This window comes from Ixodes scapularis, unplaced genomic scaffold, assembly GCF_016920785.2.
Source record: "Ixodes scapularis isolate PalLabHiFi unplaced genomic scaffold, ASM1692078v2 PGA_scaffold2__306_contigs__length_199485367, whole genome shotgun sequence".
Lineage (NCBI taxonomy): Eukaryota > Metazoa > Arthropoda > Arachnida > Ixodida > Ixodidae > Ixodes > Ixodes scapularis.
Genome location: NW_024609857.1, coordinates 153,271,457 through 153,292,258, shown reverse-complemented (window position 1 = coordinate 153,292,258; position 20,802 = coordinate 153,271,457). Strand labels below are relative to the sequence as shown.

General features: G+C 42.2%; 1 protein-coding gene across 1 annotated transcript in view; it reads right to left on the bottom strand.

The window, feature by feature from the left end:
* Positions 1 to 20,802, bottom strand: part of LOC8023860 (lipase member M-like) — a 77,913-nt gene that overhangs the window by 22,618 nt on the left and 34,493 nt on the right. Inside the window, exon 6 of the mRNA XM_040211490.1 lies at positions 11,114 to 11,206. Within this exon, the coding sequence (XP_040067424.1) occupies positions 11,114 to 11,206 (93 nt within the window). The remainder of the gene's footprint in view (positions 1 to 11,113; positions 11,207 to 20,802) is intronic.

The following is a 20,802-nucleotide window of genomic DNA, read 5'->3' as shown; positions in this document are numbered from 1 at the left end:
GCGTTGAGCAAAATACAAAAAAGTGCAAAACAATTATACACGCAGAAGTAGAACAAGTTATTAAAGCATATCTCTAAAAACACAAGCTGCATTATATTTGGCTAGCAGAATTTCGCTAACAGCGAAATTCTGCTTCAAACTCTGCTTCAAACTTCAAAAGTAATTTACACCATTTTACGGTAGCTAGTAATTTAGTGAATTACTTTCCATTTGAGTAATTTCTATTTTACTCAAATGAATTCTGAGGCCAATACTCAGTAACTTAACTTAATTACTTTTTGTAAGCAACTTGTACATACCTGAGCCTGATACAGACATGTTGAAGACAGAACGCTCCTTATGCACAATCAATTTGCTTTTAATCTGTTCGAATTTAAATTAAATGCCCTGTATATGGACTGAGCTACAACTCATTTGAGCCTATTTTTGACTTCGTCCTATTAAGTTGTTGCACAATACTGACAATTATTTTTTCTAGGTAGACAGATAAGGATATGACGATGGCAAGAAGTAGGGTTGAGGTCTTTCCAACTTTTTTCCCATGTGGTGCAAAAAAAAAACACATTTCTGAGTTTGATATTTAGAACGAATTACCTTATTCAGTTGATTAGAATCAAGGCCTGTAAAGAATGCATAGATGGCAGTGCAGATTTCATCGCCAATATTGCTGCCACAAAGCGCGTTGGCTGCTTTCGTCCTGGTGGGGTTGGTCACTAAAAGTGGTCCATTCACACCTGTCGTCACTGAGTTCTGAAACGATGAAGGTAGCAAAATATGTACACGTGTGAGATATATTAATATAATCTCTGATAAGCTCTGTGCCGAAAATAACTCTACAAAAAAAGGGGGCGTCACGACCATCTCCTTGAGGATTGTGACGTTATGATGTAAGGTATGTGAGATAATCTATGAATCCAAGACTAAGTTAAAGTTGCATGTTTTGACATTTTGTGATTTCAGAAGGCGGAGACGGCAGAACGGAAGCTAAAGGAAGTACGTGATAACTTAATTTTGTGTTCGGTTCATTTCTTTTGTGTTCTGAGGTATTGAATATTGCCGCTTCCGTGATAGAAAAAGAGTTCGAGCCGGCACAAGCGTACATCGGAAGAGCCCCATGATTTCATTCACCATGATGTCTCCTGGAATTTTCCGGAATGGTCTATTACATGCTGCCACTATACCCCTTTTTGCGTTGGCGCATTATGCTTAATTCGGTTATGATTATTATGTAAAGCATTTCATGTTTTGTTTGGGCATCACTATATTACAAACTCTATATGTGAATGCTGCCCTTACATCTAGACCAGGAAATTTATTTTACTAGTTCAGGGAGTAATCTGTTCTTGCTGCAATTATAAGAACTCGGTTCAAACTAAGTAGCATTACGGACATTTTACTAATTTTAGGGTATGTATTCTGAATACGCAGAGGATAAGCGATTACAAAAAAGAGTCCGAGTTTTGTTTTTATATGAATTTTATTGAAATGGTCCCGTGTTAAAGAATGCAAGTCAATTATGTGATGTCACCATTGTATTCACACACGCCTTAGCCGCCATGGTAATGCAAGCACTTGACAATAGAGTTTACATAAATACCTAAACCTACGCAGATGTACTACGCCAGCAGGTTGATCACTCAGACTATTTTGCGAGGATCCAGCAAAACACGAACTTAATTGATCCATAAATTCACAGAGGCAAAAAATTGGAAGCTTAGTCTAATAAATAGCGAGTTTGGTGGCCAAAGTGTCTTTATTGTTAAAATATTACAAATGAACAGTTATCCGCTTAAGCATATTCCCCTCTTATATCTCTGTACCATCGCATAATTTGTTTTGTTCCTGATTTGAGTTTAGCAGATCATAACCTGTTAAACCCTTCAGCAGCGCCGCCATTTTCCTCTTTACATGGTCCCCCGTTTCTATCGTGTCCTTTTTATTTTTCGTGACGTGGTAGCTTTCTTGGTGCGCCCACTGTCTCTTTATTACGAGATTGTGCTGGGACATCCACTGCTCTGACAATAATTTTCAGCACATGAGGTTTGCTGATATTCACCCCATGAAGTCAGTGCGAAAGTCCTTTCGGACGGCTTTTTGCTCCCAATACAAAAAAAAACAAAAAACTTTGCAAAACTTTCCATTATTTTTTGGAACAGTCGAAAAATAATCATCCGGATTATCTTAGACAGCATAAAAGAAAAACAAATCACTGCTAAATAAAGGGCTCACAACACAAAGTAGGCGCAAAAATGTTTTCGTTCAATAAATACCTTTACAATCCCCTGTAACATCGAATTAAAGAGCAGCTAATGAGGAGGAGTAGGGGAAGGAACGGAGAGGAGGGTCTGCCCCTCCTCCTCATTTGTTCCCTTCTCTCCTGCTCCTCTCCCATTTAGCAGAAAATGTTCGCTAAATTTCCCGCTAAATATTGAGGACAAAATTTGCTGCTACATTTAGCGGGGAATTTGTTCCCCTGAACTTAGAGGAGGGACTTTTTCTGCTAAAATTAGTCGGGAAAGTTTTTCCGCTAAATTTAGCGGGAAATGATTTCGTTAAATTTAGCGGGGAATTTTTCCCGCTAAATTTAGCAGAAAAAGTTCCCGCTGAATTTAGCGAGGAATTTTTTTCGCTTACTTTAGCGGGGAAAGCTTTCCGCTAATTTTAGCGGGGAAATTTACCCACAATGCAACGCATGGTGGCGTCACCAGTGACCCTCTTGACGTCACACGGGAAGTCACGTGTGATTTCATTATTGGAAACGTCCCATGATGCAACGCGCGGTTACGCCGACGCTGACGCCGACGGCGACGCCGCTCGAACCAGAAACGCGCGCCTAAGAGCTGCGCTCTAAAGGAGTGTAGGCAGCTGGAATCATGTTTGCACTGTTATTATGGAATGCCTTGCAGAGAAACCTGACTCGCTGGACAAAATCACGGTGTGATCAACGGGGATTTTTCACTTCAGTATGATGAAACAATGACACTCTATGAACTTATCACTTAAAAAAAAAAAGAAAAAATAAGCAGAGGCACGGCTGAAGGGGTGAGCCCATGATTACCTGCAGCACTGTTTTATTAAATAGAAAGTGTGCATTCTACGGTGCATAATAGGGGAGGTATATTTTTTGAAGTTTATAACATTTGATTTGCAACATTGCGTTATTATAACAAACCTTTGCTACCAGTCTTATTTATCGATACCTAGTACACTTTTTACTGTAAAAATAAAAAAAAAAGTTTTTTCTTCAAACGTAATAAAATGGTCCAAATATCTTGTACTTCAGTAGTACGGGGGAATCCTATGTTTTTGCATCAGCAGTTTTTACGGTAAAACTAATTTGCGCATGAATTGAGGTAGACCAGATTATTTAAATATTTATTGCTGAACGTCACTAAACTAGCTTTTTGATATTTGAGGTTATGAACTTCTCTGGTATTGAAACATTTACGTTCTAACTCTTTACTTGACTTAAATCGTGTATATGCCATCGCTTCAATGTCAAAAGATATGAATTTGAGATAATTTTTTTCAAAACTGAGATTGTGCCAAGAGGAGTACAGCAGGGCTCTGTTGTGTATACTCTTTTTTCTACGCATATAAAGTGTCTATCTAACGCTGTTAAAAATCAAAAAGCAATAAAAGATGAGGTTTTTAGAGCCTTATTGGTCGCTCGAAATTGTTTCAAAACAATGAATATAGTAATCAGTGCGGAAATCAAGCCGATCGGTAGATCGTCTTTTGCGTCGCATACAATATTTAAACTTACTAAACAAACTTACATTTTTTTGGCATTTGGTTTAAACGATTTAGCTTACTTTTGAAATAAAATCGGAGACAATACATTGACGACAGCGAGTATATTCTATACCTCGGAGGGGTACTTCACTCGTACCTTGATTAGAAACTGAACGTTTAAAGCAATTCGCAAAAAGGTACTTTGAGAGTAGCTTTTATATAATTTAGCCTTTTTCGGTCCCCTTGAATGGTGCGTAGAATCTCTCATATTAACTTTGTGCAAGCCACATGACATAATTGATAGGTACGTCCAGAAAATAAAGCACATACAATAATATGATTTCAAAATCGGCGAATAATAATATTTGACTTAATATGAGACTTTAAAACTGCGGGTACATTTCTCAGAATTTTATTAACGAATGAACAGCTACTATCAAGTGCATTTGCGCAGTCATCTATATTTACTAGAAATAATATATTATACATTTTCAACACAAAATTTTCTCACAATCCGTGCGCAGAACAATCGATAAAATTCTATACTAACCTAAGTATTAATTATGTTGAAAAACACTAATGAATAAGCATTTATCAAAGCAAGGGCATGCTCTAAGTTTGGCGCACAATTTAGCGCCTCTCTATAGCGATTTGAAATGTTGCATCTCTGGTATCTTGTAATGGTGAATTTTACTTTTTTAAAATCCAAGGCGTAGCTCCTTTCGTTTGGAAAATGACACCGACACCCTTGACTTGCATAACAGCAGCCGCAGACGCAGACGCAGACCACCAAATTAACCGAGGAATGAGCTTGTTGCGCCATATCCCCTTTCAGGCAGCAAGCATACGATGCACTCGGTCGAAGTTAGACGACAGTGCCATTGACTGCTCGCTCCAGCTATCGGGAGATGGTGCCACAAGCGCAAAACACAATTAACTCGGCCATCTTTATCGTTATCCGCCGTTTACCGTGTCTAAAGTGTTACTCTCATTTTTTCCCAACAAGAAAGGTACGCCTTAAAATATCACAAGATAATCCCTTCACTTAATTACACCTCTGACTAAAACTAGGCACTGCCTAATGAAAGCGTAAGCTTTCCCGGCAGAGGTGTGAGCTAGACTGAACATACATAACACCTACTACACGAGAAGGACCCACTTAATGCTGTGCAGTTTCCTGGGAAAGTCGCATGAACCAATGGCCATCGTGCTGGAGCAACTATCGAACGCATTCTGCTAAAATTCTACTGCTTTTAAACTTGTCGACTGGTTCTCTCAAACTTTCTGCAAAGTAACATTCGTTTATTAAAGGTTTGTCAAACAAATCAGGTCCAAGGAGTACTCCCCCCACCCCCCCCCCCCTCCCCTGGTGCCACACCATACTTGGAGTAACCACTGAAAAAATGTTTTTGTTTTATCAGCCGCTGAAGATTTTGCGGTGTTACAGTAACTGATATTGTGCAGAATCACACGGGAATTTCTAGAAAAATTAGCAGCTTCCTTCACCCAGAAAATATATTGGGAAAAATGGGGATTCTTTACACCTTCTTGTTTAATAACCAGTTTGAAGATGAAAAAATTGTAAGGGTGCAGGCGAGCTGGTGGAAGTTAACCATAGTTTTGTTTAACCCGAGACTGGGGTATTTCGGAAAAGGGACGAGAAGAAAAGAGGCCACAAGGAGGCGACGTCTTAAACACAGCTAAGGATTTTATTCCATCGTATGCACTTTTATACACACCACGTCCACACACCACCAACCAAGTCGACCAATGACAACATAACACCCGGAATACACTAAGCCAAACATAGGCCCAAAACATTACAAAAGAAAAATCTTTCAGCCAGACAAAAGGACAAGATGAGCCTCCGACTACACAAAGTCAACAAAGAACTGTTAAAAGGTTTTTTTCAAACCCGCAAACCCACGGAACCAAAAGGAAAGAGGGCACACAAGACCTAATTACACAAAGCCAAGCAACAAACCATTAAACTAGCCGGTACTTAGTCACCGTAAAAAAAAAAAAAAGAAAAAAAGAAAAAAAAAACGGCAATTGGTCATTCTAACCCGCACTTCACATTGAAGGAAAGCGGAAGAGGGTAACCATGAACCAAAATACACAAAGGAGAGAATGCAAAAGTTCCAACCTCAACTACACACTTGAAAGAAGTAACAAGGAATACCAGAACAAACAATATGACCTGCACCTGTACTGCATCTTTGTAGGCAGCGCACAAAGTGCTAAATAGCTAAAAAAAAAAAAAAGGGGGTTTACATTTTGAGGAATTTTCTTGAGATTTCTCCTAGATGCATTGATGGCTGGCTAATACAATTTCCCATCGACTTAATTCGGACTGTTTCCTTCACTACCCTTTTTATCTCATTTTCCTCTCGATGTATTACCTCCGTTTCCGACCAAAACACCCTACAATTGTTGCACTCAGACACGTGCTTGGCGATCTCCGAGTTCGGTGCCCCGTTTTTTACATTTCTTTTATGCTCGGTCAGTCTGTCATTCACGCACCGCGAAGTTTGCCCCACATATCTAAAACCACATGCTAAGGGTATCTCATAGACTACACCTCCTTTGCAAGCCACTGACCTGTCCTGATGTTGCCTTCTGCATTCCTTTGGAGGTGCAAAGAACGGAGTCATCCTGTTTAATTTGTAATCAAATGAAAACACTACGTCAACTCCAAATCTGTGAGCACTCGCTTTAAGGTTATGCGAAACACTGTGGTAGTACGGGACTACGGCAACCTTTTTACTTCTTTCTCCCGTTGCTCCATTTCTCTCGCCGAAACTTGGGGAGAGCTGCCTCGTGATGAAAACTTTATCATAACCCGCATCCTCTAACCTCACCCACTGCCTTTTGAGGGCTTGGCCTACATAATGAAGACATGACTTCTTTAGAGCGTTTCCGATTATTGATTTGACCACCCCAGCTTTCACAGTCTTTGAATGGCAGCTTCTTCTACTTAAAACTGGCTTTGCCGATTCTTTTCCGTACTCCCAGCACACTCCTTCTTGCACGTGAATACGTAAATCTAAAAACTGCAAAACTCCTCTGTCTGGCCCTTCAACAGTAAAGGTAAGTTCCGGTGCTGAGGCTCTCACCAGACTCTCTATTGCTCCCGTATCCTTCCCATGAAAGCTCATGACCACAATGTCATCAACATATCTTCTCACTAAAACTTCACCCGACCCCCAAACTGCCAGCCTTTCCGAGATCGCGTTATCCAAAGAGTTTAAATAAATTTCTGCCAAAATAGGTGCCATCACAGACCCAATACACACACCCTTCTTTTGAATCCACATGCGTTCCTTGAACTCCACTACCGTGGCTTTAAGATAAAGATCCAGGATCGCTAAAAAACTATCTACCGGAATCCCCGTACCTGATTGAAATTTTACCAAATTACGCTCCAAAGCCTCTCAACCCTACTCATCAACAGCTGTTTTTCAAGAGAATAGTACAGATCTTTAATGTCCATCGAGATCACCGAGCATTGCCTCCCATGGTGAGCATCTAAAATCTGAACAAAATCGTCTGAGTTTCTTAACGAAAGACTGTTTTCCAATCTAGCGAAGTCTAAACCTTTTTGAAGAAACTTCGAAACCATGCTCTGCCACGTTCCGTTCTCATTAATAACCGTGCGGAACGGCATTTCCGGCTTGTGGTCCTTTAAGAAGAATTTTAAACTTAAAGTGCTTCTCGGCTGATTCAGGACTTTCCTGGCTAAGGTCTCTAAACCCTCGTCTTTAAGTGTAGCTGAGATGTCCTTCCTTAATTTTCCCAACTTGCCTTGCCATGCCATGAATACCGAGTCCAATGCCTCTGTTGACTTTTTTTCAAAAACCGCCAATGGAAGGACGGCAAGGACGACGTGGCAGAGCATGGTTTCGAAGTTTCTTCAAAAAGGTTTAGACTTCGCTAGATTGGAAAACAGTCTTTCGTTAAGAAACTCAGATGATTTTGTTCAGATTTTAGATGCTCACCATGGGAGGCAATGCTCGGTGAACTCGATGGACATTAAAATCTGTACTATTCTCTTGAAAAACAGCTGTTGATGAGTAGGGTTAGAGAGGCTTTGGAGCGTAATTTGGTAAAATTTCAATCAGGTACGGGGATTCCGGTAGATAGTTTTTTAGCGATCCTGGATCTTTATCTTAAAGCCACGGTAGTGGAGTTCAAGGAACGCATGTGGATTCAAAAGAAGGGTGTGTGTATTGGGTCTGTGGTGGCACCTATTTTGGCAGAAATTTATTTAAACTCTTTGGATAACGCGATCTTGGAGAGGCTGGCAGTTTGGGGGTCGGGTGAAGTTTTAGTGAGAAGGTATGTTGATGACATTGTGGTCATGAGCTTTCATGGGAAGGATACGGGAGCAATAGAGAGTCTGGTGAGAGCCTCAGCACCGGAACTTGCCTTTACTGTTGAAGGGCCAGACAGAGGAGTTTTGCAGTTTTTAGATTTACATATTCACGTGCAAGAAGGAGTGTGCTGGGAGTACGGAAAAGAATCGGCAAAGCCAGTTTTAAGTAGAAGAAGCTGCCATTCAAAGACTGTGAAGGCTGGGGTGGTCAAATCAATAATCGGAAACGCTCTAAAGAAGTCATGTCTTCATTATGTAGGCCAAGCCCTCAAAAGGCAGTGGGTGAGGTTAGAGGATGCGGGTTATGACAAAGTTTTCATCACGAGGCAGCTCTCCCCAAGTTTCGGCGAGAGAAATGAAACAACGGGAGAAAGAAGTAAAAAGGTTGCCGTAGTCCCGTACTACCACAGTGTTTCGCATAACCTTAAAGCGAGTGCTCACAGATTTGGAGTTGACGTAGTGCTTTCATTTGATTACAAATTAACCAGGATGACTCCGTTCTTTGCACCTCCAAAGGAATGCAGAAGGCAACATCAGGACAGGTCAGTGGCTTGCAAAGGAGGTGTAGTCTATGAGATACCCTTAGCATGTGGTTTTAGATATGTGGGGCAAACTTCGCGGTGCGTGAATGACAGACTGACCGAGCATAAAAGAAATGTAAAAAACGGGGCACCGAACTCGGAGATCGCCAAGCACGTGTCTGAGTGCAACAATTGTAGGGTGTTTTGGTCGGAAACGGAGGTAATACATCGAGAGGAAAATGAGATAAAAACGGTAGTGAAGGAAACAGTCCGAATTAAGTCGATGGGAAATTGTATTAGCCAGCCATCAATGCATCTAGGAGAAATCTCAAGAAAATTCCTCAAGATGTAAACCCCCTTTTTTTTTTTAGCTATTTAGCACTTTGTGCGCTGCCTACAAAGGTGCAGTACAGGTGCAGGTCATATTGTTTGTTCTGGTATTCCTTGTTACTTCTTTCAAGTGTGTAGTTGAGGTTGGAACTTTTGCATTCTCCCCTTTGTGTATTTTGGTTCATGGTTACCCTCTTCCGCTTTCCTTCAATGTGAAGTGCGGGTTAGAATGACCAATTGCCGTTTTTTTTTTTCTTTTTTTCTTTTTTTTTTTACGGTGACTAAGTACCGGTTAGTTCAATGGTTTGTTGCTTGGCTTTGTGTAATTAGGTCTTGTATGCCCTCTTTCCCTTTGGTTCCGTGGGTTTGCGGGTTTGAAAAAAACCTTTTAACGGTTCTTTGTTGACTTTGTGTAGTCGGAGGCTTATCTTGTCCTTTTGTCTGGCTGAAAGATTTTTCTTTTGTAATGTTTTGGGCCTATGTTTGGCTTAGTGTATTCCGGGTGTTATGTTGTCATTGGTCGACTTGGTTGGTGGTGTGTGGACGTGGTGTGTATAAAAGTGCATACGATGGAATAAAATCCTTAGCTGTGTTTGAGACGTCGCCTCCTTGCGGCCTCTTTTTCTTCTTGTCCCTTTTCCGAAAGACCCCAGTCTCGGGTTAAACAAAACTACAGTTTGAAGACACAGACGGGTTTCGAAGTAACGCGGGCGGCTCGATCAGTGCCACCTAGTAGACGAGGAATGCTCATGACGACATCATTAGTAGACCCTAATCCCGCCCCGAGCGTCAAAAATGTTAAAGTTCGACGAGAGTCGCGGTGCAAAGTGGCAGGCGCGTGCATGTGCCACTTTGCAACGCCTGTTAGCGACGCGTGCTATCGCCGTGCTTGCAGCGTGCGCCGAAAGGTGAGGTGGCGGCAGCACTGATCCTGGCGTGAGGATTCTGGGCGGCGTAGACCAGAATGTCAGTGTGGAATCTGTACTTTATGCGGCATTCAGACGAGGGAGAATCCGTACTTCACCTTACGGAGTGTACATCACGTGACGCTGACAGCAGGTCTTTCTTGAGGAGGCACAGCGAGGTCTAGATTCGCTGGCTCCACGTCTGAGGCGCAAAGGAAATGCTCGGACGGTGCAAACAAACACTCCTGGCGGAGCTGCGGCAAGGGATCGGGGGTGGGGAGACACCTAGTGGGCTGACGTCACGCAGCTTCGTCCGGAAGTGTCTCCTTCGTGTGAACGCCGCATTTCGCTCCGGTTTCTTGTCGCAGTTTATAAAATCAGTCGTGTTGTTGCAGCGCACAAACCTTTATTCCTACCGATTGTTTACCCGTTTAGGAATTCACATCAGGGAGAGCGTTGCAGCATTTCTCCTGTTTTTATTCGCTGGCGCATAAGCCTATATTCTATTCGTATTTGTTTAATTAAAAATAATCGATTTTTAGGTCAGGTGTAGCTGTCTCAAACACTTATCAAAACGTTTTCTCGTCTTTAAAATACCTCAGCTTAAGAAATGGCAGGTGTAAAAATCTTCCGAGGCGCTGAATTCCCCGGACCGTCTGTCTTTCTTTTCTCACTCAAACAGCCAAAGCCAAAGCCATGTTACAATACTTTAAGCACAATGTGACCCTTATCCCACCATGCGACCTTTATCCTTTTGCGCCTGGCGATGGCGAGGTCGTCCAAAGAGGCCAACCCTGCATACCTTCGGCTTGCAGCTTCCTTTTCTTCTACGAGGGAGGCGAAGTGGCAGTTGGCGCGCTTTGTCCGAGGAACACGATTTCTGACGCGAAGATGCGCTCTGATAGGAAACCAAAACACGCAAACTCGTCCAAGTTTAGTTTTATTTTTTTTCTTCTGAATGCCATAAAATGCGGCGCGTGTTTTTGATCATTGTCTACTGCACGGATTAAGCGGATTTTGTGGTGCACAAATGCTTGTAACTAAATGCAAAATCTCTAAAATTACGGATCAAGATGCTAATTATTTACACCTAACTATATAATTTTCTGCGTGACGCGTAGCTGTCGAAAGAAAGCTTTTGTTGACGAATCTTGAAAGACCCTCTTGTTTTTTGGTATTCATCCACGTCATTGTGCATGTTTATGTGCGATATTTATCTGAAAGAAAACAAAAAAAAACATACTCACCCTAATTAATTCCGCGAATGGTACAAGAAGCGCCATTGGAGCACGAAAATGCCCGAGGTAGACAGCGGGTGCCATTGCACTGAACAAGCTAATCTGAAAAAGAAATATAAATATTAAAAATGACTTATGCTCTGATTTGACGAGCAGCCCAAGCTGCAACGTTCCAATTTTTTCCCCAAGCCTAGCGTCGGCGTTTGCTCTGTTTTATTTATACAGAGTCGTGGCCAGCGAAATAATTTGTCACCCTATTTGGTATCTAGTGAAATTACCTTATGGCACGAGCAGGCTCCGTTCCCTCCAGAAGCGCTGGTGATAATCTTTCTCGCCTAACCGGACGTTACTCTATCATCAACATCTGAAGCGAGGGATCCGGGTTTTTCTTTTTTTTTTCTAATTTCTGTAACAATGATGCACTTCATTCACTAGTTCATAAGCTGCCTACACAACATCGCAACTTTGTTTATGACCGTTTGACATTCGCTGTTTAACAAGAATATTCTGTCCTCTTATATATGTCTATATAATTAGTTTTGTATTATTTATGGTACTGTATTATGTTCGGTGCCTGCGGAAACACCGAACCCAGTCAAGCTTGAAGCTTTTCGTTGTTTCCTTAACACAAATTCGATTGGCAAAATTAACTGTTTTTCTTATCTTACCGTTACAGCGTAAAGGGAAAAACAAGCAAGTGTATGTGTTTGCGAAGCAGTAGTCACTTTCATTATACATGTCATTACATGCTCCTTAGAAAGTGGTGATTCTGCTAGCGCTTCTGGGTCACGCGCTACGTCAGCGGTGACCTGATTCAAATTCGCCGACTACTTTTTAACAAATATTATTCGTTTTCGATGACTCCACTAAAGAAGCTGTATTCACAAAGCTGCTTATGGGGTAAGGTGCTTAAGTCCTGCCAGTTGGACGTAATCTGTACGGGTGGTTTGATCTCAGATCGGACAGGCTAGAAGTATATAATTTTTCATTTTGACGGAAAAAAATATATGTTTTGGGGGAATTTCTCAAATGAAGGAGGCCAGAAACCTCATGTTAATCAGATTTTTTGTTCTCATGTTACGAAGCGTAGAAGCCGCAGTGGCAGAAACTAGTGTATTTGCCCGCCGTCACAGGTCGCGTGTTTGACACCCTCTGCTGGCGATAATGGTTTTTCTATACCTTTTAAACTTTTTCTCCTCATTTACTAGGTACAATAAAAATACCTTGACGTATTCAATTATTTTTTTAGAAATTGTATTGCTTTCTAAAAAGAATTTTCAAACTCGTTACTCAGGTCGATTTTTGATGAAATTTCACAGGTCATTACTTTGTCTGGACTTTAGGTAAATTTTCTTTCTTTGGCTTTACAGAAAGCCCAAAGAAAGTCCATCATAGATATATTAATATCATTATGATCTGTTGACTAGTTGACGTTGTAAGAAATACTGCCTATTTTCACGCAGCTCGTTTATATTTCGCACGGTGCTCCAAGGCACTTCAAAAAGCAGGCACCAGGTGTATGAATTCAAAATAAGGAATATCGTCGCCAAGTGGATATTCTCCGCATCAGGGCACGGGAAAACCTCGTGTGATGGAGTGGGCGGCGTGCTCAAGCATCAGGCATCCATGCGTGACTTGAAAACTACAGAATTGTACTCCGTAATGAACGCGAAAAGCTTCGTTGAGGCACTCAGACCGAAAGTCAAAGGGATTGTTCTACTCTCAATCGCCAAATAGAAGCTCACGCGTTTCCGGGAGCTCAAGAAAAAAGGGTGGGAGAAGGTAAACCTACCAAAAGGCATCCGATCCTCACACGTGTGGAGGAAGACACTGGAGGAAGGCGCCTTGAACGTTGCCCTAGAAAAGATCTGCGAAAGCACGAAGTAGCTGCATACACGTGTCAAGGGATGCACGTACCACTCTGTGTCCCGAAATTTAGAACATCATCAGTGAGTGCGTGTCGGCATGTCCAAACCGCAACTGTGAACTCCGTGGCTCTTACACAGTGTGAAAACTGATTCACAGTTACGTCAAACTAGTAAAAAAAAAATATACTGACTTCGTTAATTGTGTCATTGATGTTTTTGTGTTTTTTGCTGGTTCTGCGCACGCGTTTCTACATTGCTGAGATGCACGAACTGTGTAGTCAACCGTCGGCGATCAGCAAGATGTGAGGATAACGAAATTCGGCGCATATTTTCCGAAGATTTATGTACAAGATTATAATAATGTGAATGATGTGAGAATGTATCATTCGATCGTAATAGGCTGAGTAATGAGTAGCCACCCTCGTTTACTTTGAACCGTTCTATATAGAAACAATTTTAGTCATGTTGCGTTGCCTTTTGATTTGTATATACTTGTTACTTATTGTTTTGTAGTGTGCTTATGTGGTTTCTATTTTATTTCAAGTTTTAAATTACAATGAATATCACAAGTTCGCCTACTTTACGTTTCTTTTTGAAAACGTAAACAAAAATAAATACGTATTTTCCAAATCGTAGAGGCGCACACTGCCGGTTTGCGGTTTTTCTTTTTTTAAGTTTGAGATCGACTTTTTGAAAAAACCCAGTTTTGTAAATTTTATTTTTTTAATTCTTTTAGATATAATAGTCGACTACAAGAAAAATCAATGTAGAAATGTAATATATTGTATGTTCTTTATTTCAGCCGCAATCGCGTGAAATGTGTGCTTATTTTAGTCAAATGAGCACACATTTCACGCGATTGCGGCTCAAATAGAGAAAATACAACCAAAATGTTACAGTTCTAATTTGTTTTTTTCTTGAGTCGACTAATATATCTAAAATAATTTTAAAAAATGAAAATTTTAAAAAATGGGGTTTTTGAGAAAATCGATTTCAAAATTTCAACATTTATTATTTCTTACAACGTTTACGTGAAGGTAGCGGAGCGGCTAATGAGCAGATCATAATGACAATATTACATCTATAATGGGATTGCTTTGGGCTTTCTATAGAGCGATAGAAAGGAACTTTACGTTAAGTGCAGACAAAGTAATGACCTGTCAAATTTGACCAAAAATCGACCTGAGTGACGAGTTCGACATTTTTGTTAGAAACGAATACAAATTCTACAACTATTTGAATACGTCAAGGTATCTTTATAGTATTTAATAAATGAGGGGGAAAGATAAAAGGTTGTAAAAGAAACACTAGTGCAAGCAGAGCGTGTCAAACACGTGACCTGCGACAGCAGGCAAAACCACTAGTTTCTGCCACTGCGGCTTGTACGCTTCGTAACTTGAGAACAAAAAAATCTTGGGAACATGCGGTTTGCGCCCTCATTTATTTGGGAAATGCCCCCAAAACATGTATTTTCGTCAAAATTAAAAACTAGATCCTTTTAGTCTGCCCGATTTCAGATAAAAGCACCCATACATTCTCGTCGAGTCCCATAAAACTTAGTTTTGTAGGCTCTTTCTAAACAGATCTAAATATTTGCTCGTGATAGGTATAAATGCCTATTTACCAATTAATATTGTCTAAATAGTAGCCAACAAAAATGATTGGTGTTTTTTACTTTCTTAAAACCATCCAACCATAATATTTGCACGAAAAATAATCGGACATAAGCTTATCAATATGTGTCTCCTTCCAAAATGAAAGCATCTATATCGAGTCGCCCCACCCCCTGCATTATTACGCTGGTGTGAATTTTTGATTTATTATGTAAAACCTACGGCTTTTACAGTGCCCGCTGAATTCACAAATATGTATATAAGTAGTTAAGAGAGTTCGCATAGCTTAAATCCTTATGTGTACTGTACTCGCCAGGTCAAAAGGTACCATCCCGATCGAAAAGACCATCAGGTTTTCCTGATGGACCATCAGAGCTTTTTGATGGTCCATCAGACTTTTCTGACGGTCCATCAGGTTTCCTGATGGACCATCAAAGAAGTCTGATGGACCATCAGCCCACTCCTGATGGACCATCAGCCCACTCCTGGTGGACCATCAGCCCATTCCTGACGGACCATCTGACTTTCCTGATGGACCATTAGACTTCTTTAATGGCCCATCAGGCTTCCTGATGGACCATGAAGAAAGTGTGATGGACCATCAAGAAAGTCTGATGGACCATCAGTCCATTCCTGACGCACCATCCGACTGTCCTGATGGACCATCAGATGCGTTTAGATGGTCCGTCAGAAGTTCCTGACAGCGCCTAATGGTCTGTTGGACACTCTTGATGGGCCGTCAGAGTTGGTCTAATGCTCGTCAGAAGTTTTATGTTTCACTTCGGTTCCATCAAAAGCGCCTTATTTCCCGGCCGTCGGGGCTTTCTTTGCGCACAATGTTTATCAAAAGTGCGTGATTAATTGTTGCTCGCGGTATTCTGACGGCGCCGTCAGAGGCGTTTAATAACAATTGGTATACGGGTCGCGACATATTTGCCAGCATGTGATGAGTCGCGGGCTCGCGAGGTGCTGACATAACTCTGTCACGCGATTTGTCTTTACTCACTGAGTCCCCGATTCACCGGCAACTGTGCGTTCGTCTGCAATCACGCACCGTGGAAACCCGTACTTACGGTAGGGTCCATCGTTTCGCATATGCTTCATCTACGCCTTTCATTACCAACGGAAGCTCGACAGACTTTTCGTCGACACATTAATTTTTATAGACACGGCACCCCCCGAGCGCCGCAATCGTTGTGCGCATCGGATGGTCGCGGCGGCAATTAAGCTCAGCTTCCAAACAGACCGCGCGGCCATTGCTTTGCTTTACTTTGCTCGAAGGTTAATTAGTCGGGGGAATGCGCCACCGCCTCGCTGAATAAGCAGCCCAAAGTCGAGGAGGCTCCGCAACATTGCTCGCTACAAAATAGGCGATTTGAGGCTATGTCGCGATAAAAAAAAATCTGTCGTTGAATCTCGCGTATGATATTTGATAGGCCGCAGCCGCGTGGTCAATGGGTTGATGTGATTTTTTTTTTATTAAGGAAAAGCCTTATATGTCTCGTCGTTCAGACGACCTTCAAAGTTCTTGAGCGAAAACACGTCGAGTCACGAAAGGTACTAAAACCGGCGACACGAAAGGTAGAAGAACCCGCGTTATTCAGTATTCAGCTGCACCGGAACCCTTTTGGACCAGGGCTGTCGTTAACGAAGGAGCGTCGCAGGGGTTGTAGACTGAATTAAAGTTTTCAACACCACCACCATCCTAGACATCATAATAAAAAAAAAACAAAAAAAAAAAACACACAAAATAGTTTTCTTCCCTCTACCGGGGGGCTGGCGCCGGCAGTGGCCGATGCGTCGGCAGTAGCCGATAGGTTAAAGACTAATCCATGATTTACGCGACCCTCGAGAGTACTCCGCCCGTGGCGCAGGGGTACCGCGTCGGCCTGCGGAACGAGAGGTCGCTGGTACGACACCAGCGACCTCTCGTTCCGCAGGCCGACGCGGTACCCCTGCGCCACGGGCGGAGTACTCTCGAGGGTCGCGTAAATCATGGATTAGTCTTTAACCTATCGGCTACTGCCGACGCATCGGCCACTGCCGGCGCCAGTTTCTTTATACGCAGTGTTGACACTTGACAGATTTCTGTCCAAGTATGTTCTCATTCCAGTTCATACGCACTGTTCGACACTTGACGATCCGTTAATTTTAATCTATACTTTACATTTTGAAAAACGTTCGCCGCTCATATCCGTTCGAGCAAATTGCGTCTTGAAAAGCTTCGAATCCAAATCCAAGTCCAGTTGTTTCGTGCGCTTTGTTGCCTCGGCAGCCTCACCCTTCGTCGTGGAGTGTTTTCGAGGTTTTAGCTATTTCGGTAGGTTTCACTCGATTTTGCGAGAACGGAAAAATAAGCGGCATCCACACAGCTTTATTTAAAAACTGCAATCCTTTGAATGTGGTCGACTTCGAGCGTAGGGCGGCGTACAAGGTGTCTTGGGACGGCGACGCGAACACTCGAGGAGGCTATTACGACGCCGAGATCCTCAAACCAACGTTGCCTCAAACTGACGGGTGAGTGTGTATTTTTTACCATCCCAAATTGCGACGTAGCCACAAGCAATCGCCGTTTTCTTTCTTTTTTATTGCGACTGTAATTAAAAGTGAATATTGTAGACTTCTTATATGGGGCACCAAGCTAGGCAGATGAATGCAGGGGCTGACTAATAGGGTGTTTTCACTGACGTAATTTCGTCCACCATTTTGTTGTTGCGAACTGTCTGGCGTGTGCCAAACTCGAGCATTTCAAGGATTTACATGCCTTCTGAAATGCGTAGAGCACCGCTGACATTATTTCAACCCGTTGCGAAGTAATCCTTCAATGTAGTAAATTTGTTTGAAAAAACAAACTAACAACAAAATGGCGAATTGACGTCATGTGCAAACAACCTATACTTCAGTTGAACGTGTGGACTGAGCTGCCTTGCACGTGACTTCATATGGCACCCTACAAGCCGCCATTGCTCCTGTGCCTTAAGTCCGCGCTAATTTACTCGGTACTGCACCATTCCGAGTTTTACACTCCGAGCGCAGCAACTAAACAAAGCATAGCGTACAGTAGCGCAACACACCGGAACTGTCGGCGAGCTGTATGAGCCACTTGCGACCACAGTTTTATGATGAACCCAGCATCTCGCGGATGCCAAAATTATTTTGAAGATAAATTAATTAAGGGCTCTGTAAAACGGTAAACTAAAAGCCAAAAAAAAAAGAATGCGCGGCGACGTGAGGAAATTTTTACGAATGTTTTAATATTTTTGAAAGGTTTGAAGACTCGCTTCGACCACATATGCTGAATGTTACTTTGACCGATCTATTTATTGACCATGCATGCTGTTTAGATTCAAATGAAAGACAACATTCTTGAACTCGCTTGTCAAAACAAGAAACTCTCAAACTTCTCAGATATCTTGGGTTTCCGTCTTCCAGCGCGAGAGGGAACCTGTTGATGTGCTACTCCAATACTGGCACACCACCGTTCAATAAATAGCACATTAATTAGTTTTCAGGCGAGATGCATGGACAAACTTTTTCCGCAACATTTTCGCCTTCCAATCGAAGTATCTTTATTATCAGGGCTGTACATTCTACAAAGGGCAGCGATCGGACTGTCCTCTTATCCCGACAACTTTTCTGTCGCCTTACCATCATAACGCTACTGTTCGATAGGTAATTCGTTTTCAGGTGAGATTCGGGAACAAACCTTTTCCGTAATGCTAATTGCTGTCCTGGCTTTGAAATCAAATCATTTTACTTGCTGGGTTAGGCATTCTTCGACTGAAATGAGGCAGCGATCCACTGCACTCCTCGTCTCGACGACGTTTCTGTCAGCGCCCCAGTTTCTAGGCACTTCGAGGAATACTCGGTGCAAAAAGAGCGCGCTCGAGTGTCAGTCCTCTGGTGGCGCTTCTGTCCATTCAATGAACAGAGCGCCAAACGCTTGCGCTCCGCAGCACGAACTTAGGCGCACAATCGTGGCTGATTCGGCACCATGACAGAACAGCACACGACATAACAGCACGCGACAAAACAGCACGGTCAAAACAGCACGCGTCAAAACAGCAAAGCGTCAAAACAGCACAGCGCCAAAACAGCACGCGTCAAAATAGCACGCGACAAAACAGCACAGCGTCCAAACGGCACAGCGACAGAAGAGCACGTGCCACAACAGCACGGCGCCAAAACAGCACGACGTCAAAACAGCACAGCGTCAAAATAGCACAGCGTCAAAACATGGCATTAACAATATAGCTAGAGTTCGGTGTTTTCGGTTTGTATTATTTGAAGTTCCGCGCACTTTTTTTTCGGTTTCTATTCCAAACAAAAGTTTTCGGTTTATTGCGGTGAATATTTGTAGACTCATAAACTTCTCAGTTATATAAGGTTTATTGACGAAAACCAGTGTACTAATGAAAATTTAATAATTAAAAGCGTTTGACTAAAATGTATATTGAGTACCAGGTACTGGTCTTCTTATTTGTTGCCGTCTTTCGCAGCCCACGCGACCTGTTCTGTAAGACGCACTGGGGCCTTATCGTGATCTGACATTATCGCCGTGTGCTCGCATTTCTACACAGGACGAGCATGAGCTTCAGTACCACTTCGGTCGGAGAGGCAGATATCAAAATGGAGAAATTAGCAGACATTGTACTCGGTGCGCTTTCCCCTATTTTCACGACTGCAGGAGGTGATAAATTCGCGCCGACGGCAGAAATGACAATAAAACACTCGTATTTATGCCCTCCTCTAGTAGACGGAAAGTATAGGTGTTAAAAATGCGCGGCATTTACGGACGCTCTTGATTTCCGTTGTTTGATTTCACGATTAAACTTTCTTCTTTTAACAAAAAAATCGGTACAAATCCCTATCAGGTGAAAAACCCAGATTTCGTTCTGAAGACCCCTGCGCCCCCGGAGCTTTTGTTGAAAGTTGAACCGATCTCGCAGACAAGCTGAAAACTTCGAAAGGAAGTAGTCATAAGGTCAGTAATGAGTAGGGTTCCGTGTTTTCGGAGTTTAGTCTTCTTTAAGTTCGGAGGGTGCTTTTCTGAGCTTATTTTTTGCCGAAAATTCGGAGTTTATCGGAGTTCATTTTTGTTTGATTCCGAATTCTCCGAAATTCGGAGCTCAATTTCGCAGTGTTTTTTATTAAAAATAAACAAATAATATCCAATTGTAAACGTATGCTGGACAAAAAAAAAAAAAAAAAAAACGTGATTGTATCAATTAATATTTTCTTCAGGTGGATTTGGCGTTGGTGCCATTACTACTGGCAATACTAATTTGTCCTAGAACAAAAGTGGCACACAAGCACGTTATTTCGATAAATGTCGATACCTTAAAATCAATATCCTACTGGAGGTAATTGCTGGAAAGCCTGTATTCATTCCATGCTATTCCATGAACCTACCGCGCGGCCGCAAGAGGCAGAGTGGAAAAGGAGGAAATAGAGAAGTTTCAACTGTCCTCTTTCCCACTTTATGTAATTTCTATGGTCCATAGCTTTGACGGTTACAAAAACACAACCTCTCCTTCCTCTCAGGCACAAATTATATGACCCAAACCGGAAACATAAACAGTGACTTTTGTCTTGACCCGAGAGTACTATGACCTGTTGTCCTGACCGAAATTTGAAAGGTATGTATGGTGGCATTTTACCAGGACCATTTACTCTACGCGCTGATTAAACCATTAATTGTAAAATATATGTGTGTGTGTAAGGGGGGGGGGGGGGGGGGTATCGGCACATCAAAATTCAGTTTATCGCATAAATCCGAATAGACGAAACTTTTACAGGCGGGTAACACGAAATCCTAGTTATGAGTCATAATCTCTCCCCCCCCCCCACCCCCTCCACACTCCCCCCCCACACACACACACACCACTCCGAACGCCCTAGAAAATACTGAACTTTTTCAGTTAAGACCGAATTTGGAAAAATGAATTTGGCGTACTTTTACCGGTTATATTCGGTTTACCCCGAAAACTCTGAACCCTAAACATAGCGTTTGAAGTTAAAAAAGACACGTCTCAAATAAGGCACTGTAAAGGAATTGAGGTTCTAGGCCAATTCGTCGAAAGCCAACTCGTCGACGGCCAATTTTTATAATCTGTTCTTTTGGAAGCAAGTTCGGAGTGGGGAGTATGCTCATGCGCTCATGAGGGTTCCCTGGGCAGTACCGAAGCCCCCGCTGGTGCTTATTCTGGATAGTTTG